The 10,727-nt window shown below is 36.8% G+C and overlaps 1 protein-coding gene across 1 annotated transcript in view; it reads left to right on the forward strand.

Annotated features, from left to right (window-relative positions):
- LOC107592884 (multiple epidermal growth factor-like domains protein 6) overlaps positions 1-10,727 on the forward strand; it is an 88,721-nt gene that overhangs the window by 55,664 nt on the left and 22,330 nt on the right. Inside the window, exons 7-13 of the mRNA XM_016282460.1 lie at positions 2,427-2,552; positions 5,095-5,217; positions 5,575-5,697; positions 7,265-7,402; positions 7,493-7,615; positions 7,693-7,815; positions 9,461-9,625. Of these exons, the coding sequence (XP_016137946.1) occupies positions 2,427-2,552; positions 5,095-5,217; positions 5,575-5,697; positions 7,265-7,402; positions 7,493-7,615; positions 7,693-7,815; positions 9,461-9,625 (921 nt within the window). The remainder of the gene's footprint in view (positions 1-2,426; positions 2,553-5,094; positions 5,218-5,574; positions 5,698-7,264; positions 7,403-7,492; positions 7,616-7,692; positions 7,816-9,460; positions 9,626-10,727) is intronic.

The following is a 10,727-nucleotide window of genomic DNA, read 5'->3' on the forward strand; positions in this document are numbered from 1 at the left end:
CCCCCACGGGCGATAGGCCCACCAGGGCTAGGATTTCGGCTTTGAGCTAGTCATACGGTTCATTCCGGGGTGCCCTCAGGGCATAATAGGCCCGCTGCGCTTCTCCGGTGAGGAAGGGGGCGATAATGCAAGCCCACTCTTCCTGGCCCCCCCCCTCCCGGGCCGCGATGACCTCAAATGTGTGGAGGTAAGCCTCGATGTCGTCATTCTCGGTCAACCGGGAACCCCGCCACGCTGGCCTGCAGCTGTTCCACGACCCAGTCAGTATATTCCTGCCGGGCTGACAGTCGCTCGGTAAACTGCTGCTGGCGGGCCGAGAGCTCTGTGAGGTGGTGGATGACCTCTTCCATATGTCCGGGGGCAGAGAGTGGTTTCTCCTAGAAGAAGCACAGAGATCGTTATAGCCACCTGGCGGTACCGGTCTGTGTCTCAATTCACCTGTAATGCCCGCATTCTCCACCATATGTCGCAGGGTGAATGAGAACACAGACTCGGTACTGATCGAAAGAGCCCCGGAGGGTGATTTATTTGCCCACACACTGATCACACGTGCAACGCTAATCTGGACTCGGGATACTCGCCACACATTTCATCCATGTGTCTAATGCTCTATCATTCCATCCATCCATTCATCAGTCCGCCATTGTTTTACAATTCCATCCATCCATTGTTTTATCGTTCCATCCATCCATCCATCCATTGCTCTATCATTCCATCCATCCATCCGTCCGTCTATTGCTCTATCGGTCCATCCATCCATCAATTTATCATTCCATCCATCCATTCGTCCATCACTCTATCGTTCCATCCATCCATCCATCCATCCATCGCTTTATTATTCCATCCATCCATTGCTTTATCGTTCCATCCATCCATCACTCTAATGTTCCATCCATCCATCCAGCGCTTTATTATTCCATCCATCCATTCGTCCATCCCTCTATCGTTCCATCCATCCATCCAGCGCTTTATTATTCCATCCATCCATTCGTCCATCCCTCTATCGTTCCATCCATCCATCCAGCGCTTTATTATTCCATCCATCCATTCGTCCATCCCTCTATCGTTCCATCCATCCATCCAGCGCTTTATTATTCCATCCATCCATTCGTCCATCCCTCTATCGTTCCATCCATCCATCCAGCGCTTTATTATTCCATCCATCCATTCGTCCATCCCTCTATCGTTCCATCCATCCATCACTCTAATGTTCCATCCATCCATCCATTAATTGCTTTATCGTTCCATGCATCCATCTATCACTCTAACGTTACATCCATCCATCCATCCATTGCTCTATCATTCCATCCATCTGTCTATTGCTTTATAGATCCATCTGTCCATCACTCTAATGTTCCATCCATCCATCCATCCATCCATCGCTTTATCATTCCATCCATCCATTGCTTTATCGTTCCATCCATCCATCACTCTAATGTTCCATCCATCCATTCATTGCTTTATCGTTCCATGCATCCATCTATCACTCTAACGTTACATCCATCCATTTCTCTATCATTCCATCCATCTGTCTATTGCTCTATCATTCCATCTGTCCATCCATCTGTCCATTGCTTTATCATTCCATTCATCCATCCATCCATTGCTCTATCATTCCGTCCATCCGTATATTGCTCTGTCATTCCATCCATTCATCACTCTATTGTTCTATCTGTCCATCGTTCTATCGCTCAATCCCTCTATTGTTCCATCCATTCATTCGTCCATAATTTTATCATTCCATCCATCCGTCCATCGCTTTATCATTCCATCCATACATCCATCCATCCTTTTCTTTATCGTTCCATCCATCCATTTGTCCATCACTCTATTGTTCCATTCATTGCTTTATCGTTCCATCCATCCATCCATTGCTCTATCGTTCCATTCATCCATCCATTGCTCTATCGTTCTATCCACCCACCCATCTATCTATCCATAATTTCATTGGCAAAACAAGTTCATTTAGATGTTACCATCTGAAAAAAAAAAAAATTTGATTTAACTGACATAATGTATTGTGCAGTGCAATCCTCCTTTAAATGTACAAAGTGAGAGAAAGAGAGAATGACGGACAGCTAATCAGACACACAGAGGACAGAGGATGGAAGTGGAGAATACTATTACAGAATAAACTGCATTTATGGCATGAATCTATCTGCTTTATGTGTGCCTATAGAGACTGATTTATAATTGAGAAGTTTAAAGTGATTTTCGCTGAGTTCCTTCATTCATGTTTTGGTTGGTTGAGTCATTGATATTTCTGCAGCAGGAGTCGTTTGAAGAGTCTGCTAGAGTCAAACACTTCACGAAGAGTCTTTCCTTTATTATGACTCGTTTGATCTTTAAATTGAACAATAACAGCCCAGTATTGTCTTCTCATAGCGTCTCCCTCTGTGTGTCTTTCTGTCTGTCTGTGTGTTTAGCCATCCACTCCTGTAGCGTTGGGAACGGTGGCTGCGAGCATTTCTGCGTCCAGCAGACGGCGGGTCATTTCCAGTGCCGCTGCCGACCCGGTTACAGACTCGAAGTGGACGGAAAACATTGCAAATGTGAGTATGACCACACTGATGTTCAACTGCAGGACTTTCTCATGAACATTACATATTTATGATAGTAGCATGAACTTGAAGAAATATTTACAATCACAGTTGTTGACAGTGGGATTTTAGCGAAATTAAAATGCAAAGCACAGGTGGAGACAGACTGAATGTAAAAAAAAATGGTGTGTATTCCTTTAAAAAGCATTTATTTGTCATGTTCAAAGCACACTTTTATTTTTCCAGTGGAACACAAAAAGTTAGGCAAAGTTTTTCTGCTTCTCTTTCCATAAAACAAACATAGTGGCTTTGAAGCTTCATAATGTGCAAAGCAAGTACATTGTACTACCATACAAGTAGTCAAAATTGCATTACAGTTTTTATGAGTATGATGTGAAATTTGTTTAACAGTACACATTTTTTTCTTCTGTGGAACACAAGCATAGTAGTTAAGTAAAGTTTTCATCCCTTTTCCTTCAATACAACACACATAGGGGCTATGAAGCTCCAAAATGGACAAAACCATAAAATAGTCATAACCAACAAGTTTTGGAAAGCCATACTTTTTTTTTTTTGTCCTTTTTACATTCAGCATAAAGTCATTCAGCTTTGTGTCAATTTGAGGGAAAGTAAATTGTTTTATTTTGTTTTAATAGTTTAATTTCTTTCACTAGCAATGAATACAAATAAAATTTGACTGTATTGATCTCCACGCACAGATATGAATGTGTTTGCTCTGATGAACAGGTCATAGTGGAGTTGTTTGCTGTAAGGTTGAAGCGTTTGTCAAACATCATGGACACATAATGCATGATAACTTCTATTCCCAGATGCATGTAAGTGTCCTAATGACAGAGAATTAAACTGAGGTTTAACTCTACAAGTAATATAAATCATTCTTTTTAATGTCTTATTGTTCAAATGTATTTCAAGCCAAGCGTTTTCATCCTTTGAAGTTCTAAAAATCACAAAAACGACCTGAGAAGATTTAGTGGAAATATGATTTTGGTCTTTGAGATGATGTTGCCCTTTGATTCACTTGATGACATAATATCACAAACTGGTGACTTCAGCAGGGACATGTCTTTGTTTCTCGTCTCGGAGGTCATCCAGAGTTGAACACGGATATGTCTTTCTCTGATGAAGAATTGCATTACAGTTTTTATGAGTATGATGTGAAATTTGTTTAACAGTACACATTTTTTTCTTCTGTGGAACACAAGCATAGTAGTTAAGTAAAGTTTTCATCCCTTTTCCTTCAATACAACACACATAGGGGCTATGAAGCTCCAAAATGGACAAAACCATAAAATAGTCATAACCAACAAGTTTTGGAAAGCCATACTTTTTTTTTTTTGTCCTTTTTACATTCAGCATAAAGTCATTCAGCTTTGTGTCAATTTGAGGGAAAGTAAATTGTTTTATTTTGTTTTAATAGTTTAATTTCTTTCACTAGCAATGAATACAAATAAAATTTGACTGTATTGATCTCCACGCACAGATATGAATGTGTTTGCTCTGATGAACAGGCCATAGTGGAGTTGTTTGCTGTAAGGTTGAAGCGTTTGTCAAACATCATGGACACATAATGCATGATAACTTCTATTCCCAGATGCATGTAAGTGTCCTAATGACAGAGAATTAAACTGAGGTTTAACTCTACAAGTAATATAAATCATTCTTTTTAATGTCTTATTGTTCAAATGTATTTCAAGCCAAGCGTTTTCATCCTTTGAAGTTCTAAAAATCACAAAAACGACCTGAGAAGATTTAGTGGAAATATGATTTCATATTCATATCCCTTCAGCAGGGACATGTCTTTGTGTCTCGTCTCGGAGGTCATCCAGAGTTGAACACGGATATGTCTTTCTCTGATGAAGGATCATAATTGCAGAATAATTTCTGCCATTCTGTTTCTGTAAAAGTGTAATTGTTGGCTGTAGACAGATCGTTTCACTGCAGCTGTTGGACGGACAGAAACATGTTAAACACAGAGTGTGTGAGAGGAGTTATTCAGAGCAGCTGGATGAGGATGATGGGACATTTGTGTTACAAATATGATAAATAATCTCACAAAAACATGTCCAGGTCACCCCTAATAATAATAATAATAATAATAATTACATAAAATAAAAAAAGAGAAAGAAAAAAGTAAGAAAAAGTGTTTTTATTTCACATTTCTTCCCAACATAATATAGGTATGTATGAAAGCCATTGTATTACTACAAAAGAAAATTGTCATGATGCAAATTGCATTGCATATTGGTCCTAAAAATACATTATATACATGTGTATATATATACACACACACACACAACATTGACAATGTTGTTTTCTTGTCTTTAAAACTTTCTATAAAATAATTGCAATGCAAAATAAACATTGTCAAGCAAACAAATAAATAAAAAGAAATACGAAAAAATTATGCAAAATTTTAATTTCTCTTTTTTGAGTTTGGGGTGAAATATGAGTTTTTTAGTTTTTTTTTAGTGCCAACAACCTAAAAATGGCATTAATAATAAAGCTGTAACACAGTCGGTTCTTGTGTTATCAGCGGAGAATCCGTGTGTGCAGCGAAACGGCGGTTGTTCTCAGGAATGCCGCAGGGATGGAGATCAGGCCCGCTGTGGATGTCATCCAGGTTATCAACTGGCTGAAGATGGCAAGACCTGTGAAGGTAAAATGTACCTGGGATTAGGGCTGCATGATAAATCGCATGCGATATTTAATGCGCATCTTGTCAGTGTCAAGTTCATATATGATCGTGTCAGTGAACAACGGCTCTGTGTAGTAAATGGTGCTCCATGTGAAAGCACGCATGTGATAGAGATTTACCACTGATTAAATATCGCATGCGATTTATCATGCAACCCTACCTGGGATGGTGAGCTATATTTAGTGTGGATTATAGAGTTTGTGTCAGATGCTTATAGAATAGAAATCTTACATGTCATTAATGGTCATCATGTCTTCATGCTCAAGTGATCTTTAAAGTGTAGCATATGTGTTTGTATGTGTGTTGTCTTTGCATCAGACATTGACGAGTGTCAGATGGGCCAGGCGGACTGCGCTCACGGTTGTCGTAACACCAGGGGATCTTTCATGTGTGTTTGTCCCACTGCCTATGAGCTGGGTGTTGATGGCAAGCAGTGCTATCGTGAGTATGATCTGAGACTGGACTGACCCTGTCAAATCGCATGCAACACGTCTCACATACATGTGCACAAAACAAGAAAAGGCCATTAAATAATTTGTTTCTCATCATCTGTAGTGTAAATTATAGAATAGAATGAAATACATACATATATATGCAAATATAATACGCACACAAATGTGTGTGTGAGACGTGCACTCCAGCTTCACTTCAGAGACAGGCGCTAGTCAAACGAACACGGGAACGGTATTGTGCTTGTAGCGCGTGCTCTTAAATTGCACGCCTCAAATGCGTGAGAGCACACTGTAGCATGTATCATTTCATATCAAAGTGCGAAATAAACTACGAGCATGCAATGTCCTAGTTATGTTGTCAGTTAAGTCCTGAAGTTACCAAAAAGGCGACTAAAGCTGCCTTAAAACTATGCATGCATGTAAGTATTTGTTTTATGAGTTACATTTAAGAACGTCTCTGAAATGGTTTTCTAAACTGTCCTGGAGCAGCCCAGCACTGTCTCCTTCATCTAACACACTCGATTCAACTCTGTTCAGTTCATTAGTAGAGACTTTAAGACCTGAAGTGAGTCAGAAAAGTTAGTGTTATGAGAAAGTATGATGCCTGTCAGATCCGCATCATGTTCAGCAGCGGCAGCTCTTAAAGTAATAGCAGCCAAATAGCCTAATTACCTAGCTGCTGTGATGTCTGTTAATCAAAGAACAAAAGACAAATGAGGAAATCTAAATTTTTTGTTGATTTAAGGATTAATCTGTTTAATTTAGAATTTAGTGTTTGAGAACTTTATTCAATTTCTGTATATTTCCAACTTGCTGAAGGGCACATGTAGCTAAATATGACATTTATTATAATGGGTTTATGTGAAGATTTTTTATGTGAAGTTCACTTAAATTAGAAGTACTTTTTTAAAGTCTAATAAATGTTAAAATTGATAGCTCTCAGTTATACTGTAATGCTGAATGGCTATAGTCAATGTTTAAATATTAGGGGGGGGGAACAATAGCAGAGATCAGTAGTATTGGTATCAGTGATACTGGGCTTCAGTCATAAAAAAAGAGGCCATTAAATAAATATTAAAAATATACTGTCTATTCTGTTTGTACATTAATTTGAAGATTGAATGTGAAATATTGCAATATAACAGTATATGTAAAAACTTTTTACATATAAATTAATTGGTGGGATTAATTGCGATGTGATTACAGGCCTCTCTCATCTTTTTAAGTGGGAGAACTTGCACAATTGGTGGCTGACTAAATACTTTTTTGCCCCACTGTATATATATGTTTAGTTCAATAATGTTTTTCATTTAACATTTTGTAAAATTGAAAAGAAGTTATAGAAGTATAAGTTTATTATTATGAAAAATGCTAGAGAGAAAATCAAAGTCGTAAGTCTAAACAAGCTGTGTTCCAAATTTGAGGTTGATACCTCAAAAAATGTGCTTTCAGTAGGATTTTCTTTGGGAGCAGTACCAAATGTTTCCACTAGATGAAATTAGTTTCCCATTCATTTCCAATGCTGTGTGTGTGTGTGTGTGTGTTTTCACTCTCAGGTATCGAGATGGAGATTGTAAACAGCTGTGATCATAATAACGGTGGTTGTTCTTATCACTGCGAACATTCAACCACTGGACCTGTGTGCAGCTGTAACCAAGGATACCAGCTGGACGTCGACCACAAGAGCTGCATCGGTAAAGAAAACTAATGTGACCATTTCCTGTTTTAGTAAGTAGTTTACAGTAAGCATGTGAGGTAAAGGTGTGTGTGTTCTCGTCTGTCAGATATAAACGAGTGTATAGACGGCAGCTCGTGTTGTGAGCACGACTGCACAAACTATCCTGGAGGTTACGAGTGTTACTGTACAGCTGGATATAGACTGAACGCTGATGGATGCAGCTGTGATGGTACGACATTCACAGAGAGAGAAAAAAAAACATTTACAGTGATTTAGAAATCTAGATCCAGACGTGTGTGATTACAGATATAGACGAGTGTTTGGCTGCAAACGGAGGATGTGATCACACGTGTCAGAACAGCGCCGGCTCCTTCCAGTGCTCCTGTAGACGCGGCTATCGTCTCGATGAGGACAGACACTCATGTATATGTGAGTTTTCAGCCTGCCGTGAACCTCCTTTCTTTTCATAATTATTTTTTATATCAACAATAAATGAATTTTGAGCTCATTGAAATAAAACATTGCAGAGAAAACTGTATATGAGAGATTCATCAAATAGGGGAAATTATGAAAATTATATTATATTACTGTATATTATATTATATTATATTATATTATATTATATTATATTATATTATATTAATACATCAAATAGGTGAAATATTCTGCCAGCTAGAATGATTTAGAAAAATTTATGTATCAAAAACAATAATTCAAGTTTTAAATTATATATTTTACGATAATTAGTGTATAGTATGTTTTTAATGTAAAGGTCTGTTCTGGTAAAGTGGATGTTAACTGACTCATTGTTGGGAAGTGATTTAATGTAAAAACTTAATTTAGTTTAATCAAGGTCATGATAACTGCATTTTGCAATGATGTGATCAGATCAGATCTTCATTCCTTGACATATTTTAACATAGATAACATGATTCTATTTGACTGAAGATTTCAAGATTTTAAGTCGTAAAACACCAAAAATTTAAGATTTTCACAGAAATTGCAGATATTCAAATATAGTTTCAGAAATGTAACATTATTGAAGTCCATATAGTACATTTTAAGCAAACGTAAAGGCTAATTAAAGTAAATGTGTGTGTGTATGTGTGTGTGTCAGTGAGGGCTGAAATGATTAGTCAACATTATCAAAAACTTCGACAATAAAAAAACTGTTGACAAATATTTTTGTTGTCGAATAGTTGCTTGATATCATTTGACCTAATGTAAGTGCCTGCAATAACACAGTTTGACCAGAAATCCATTTCAAATAAGCTCTTTGCTGATTGGCTTGTGCTGCAAAGCGCCATGCAAATTTCCTGCTCGAGTTGAAATTCATCGATTTAGGTGAATGTGCTGTGCGTTTTCCTCTCAATAACAAAATAAAATAAACATGCAATAAAAATGTCAGTGGTGAGAAAACAACAGTTAAGAAAGCATCTTATCATAGCGATCATGGATATGTTTGTATGTATGCTTTATACAATAGATTGCTTTAAAGCAAGCAGTTTACAGTAATAAACATGAAAAAACAGTGTCAGTCTCGTTTTAAGTTAGAATTAATACTTGATTTAAATTAAGCATGATCTAGATTAGGACTGTTTTGAATGATGATCATAACACTATCAGGTATTTTAAGAGAGATAATGTTGTGAATAAAATGGTTTATCCAAAAATAAAATGTCTCATCATTTAACTTCATTTTATTCCATATCCAGATGACCTACAAAAGGATTTGTTGGGCAAAATGATGTGTCAGTCAGTTACTTTACATTCAATGAATTAATTGGTGAATAAGAACGTATCTCTGCCATCTCATTTTATGTGCCAAATATATTTATTTGTATTGTAAAAAATAATGGTATAATAATTGCAGTAGTATAATAATGATATAATTGTTTGACATTTTCAAAAGCTGAAGTGATTTAGAATATGCATAGCTTAATTTTTTAACTAATTAATTTAACTAAAGCTGAATAATCAAAGTGTACTGATTATTCTGTGAAATTATTGTCGATTAATTGTGCTATTAATCGTTAGATTAATTGATTATCAAAATAATGGTTTGTTGTCATAGTGCTGAAGGAGTCGGTGGAGGCGTTGAGCAGTGGTCAGGTGGTGGACAGACCCCGACCTCAGCTCACTATTCTGCAGGACTATGAGAAAATCCTGGAGCGATACGACGACTATGAGGATGACACGGGAGAACTGCATGCTGAGAGCACCTTAACTGAGAAATTCAGTAAGAAGCAAAGTTTGTTTTTTTCTTGTCTTTTTTTGTTTCTTTTAAATATATCTGTATATATATTTTTATTAATTTTTAAAAATAGTTTTAGCTTCTTTGATGTTTCTTTAGTTTTAGTTTTTTTACTAGTTAAACTAAATGAAAATGAGAAATGTTGCTTTGGCAACTAGGTGAAATAAATGTAAAAAAAATCACTTAACTCTAAATTAATATTTATTATTATTATTAATAATAATTTTGTATTTAAACTAAATGAAAATGAGAAGTGTTGCTTTGGCAGCTTCAGTTAAGATTTTTTTTAATACATTTTTAGTTTTAGTTTCTTTAATGTTTCTTAACTAGCTGGAATAACTCTAAATTAAATAAAATTCACTTAACATTAATTTTTATTTATTAGTTTGTTTCTTTGATGTTTATTTAGTTTTAGTTATTTTAGTAGTTAAAATAAATGAAAATGAGAAGTGCTGCTTTGGCAGCTAGCTGAAAAAAAAAATCAGTTATAATATATTCAAGGTATCTTGGAGAGGTGAGGTGTCCAAGTCGCAACATCTAACTACTGGGGTGCCTCAGGGCTCAGTTCTTGGACCACTTCTCTTCTCTGTCTACATGGCATCTCTAGGTTCTGTCATTCAGAAACATGGCTTTTCATATCACTGCTATGCTAATGACACTCAACTCTACTTCTCATTCCATCCTGATGATCAAACGATAGCTGCTCGGATCTCAGCATGTCCAGCAGATATTTCTTGTTGGAAGAAGGACCATCACCTTCAGCTCAACCTTGCCAAGACAGAACTGCTTGTAGTTCCATCAAACCCATCGTTTCATCACAATTTCAACATCCAGTTAGGTACATCAACCATAACTCTTTCAAAAAAAGCCAGAAACTTTGGAGTTATGATTGATGATCAGCTGACTTTCTCAGACCACATTGCTAAAACTGCCCGTTCCTGCAGATTTGCTTTATACAACATTAGGAAGATCAGGCACTTTCTTTCAGAACATACAACACAACTCCTTGTTCAAGCTCGTATTCTGTCCAGGCTGGACTATTGCAATGCTCTCTTGGCAGGTCTTCCAGCCAGTTCTATCAAACCTT

This window comes from Sinocyclocheilus grahami, unplaced genomic scaffold (assembly GCF_001515645.1).
Source record: "Sinocyclocheilus grahami isolate Dianchi unplaced genomic scaffold, SAMN03320097.WGS_v1.1 scaffold160.1, whole genome shotgun sequence".
NCBI classification, from domain to species: Eukaryota; Metazoa; Chordata; class Actinopteri; order Cypriniformes; family Cyprinidae; genus Sinocyclocheilus; species Sinocyclocheilus grahami.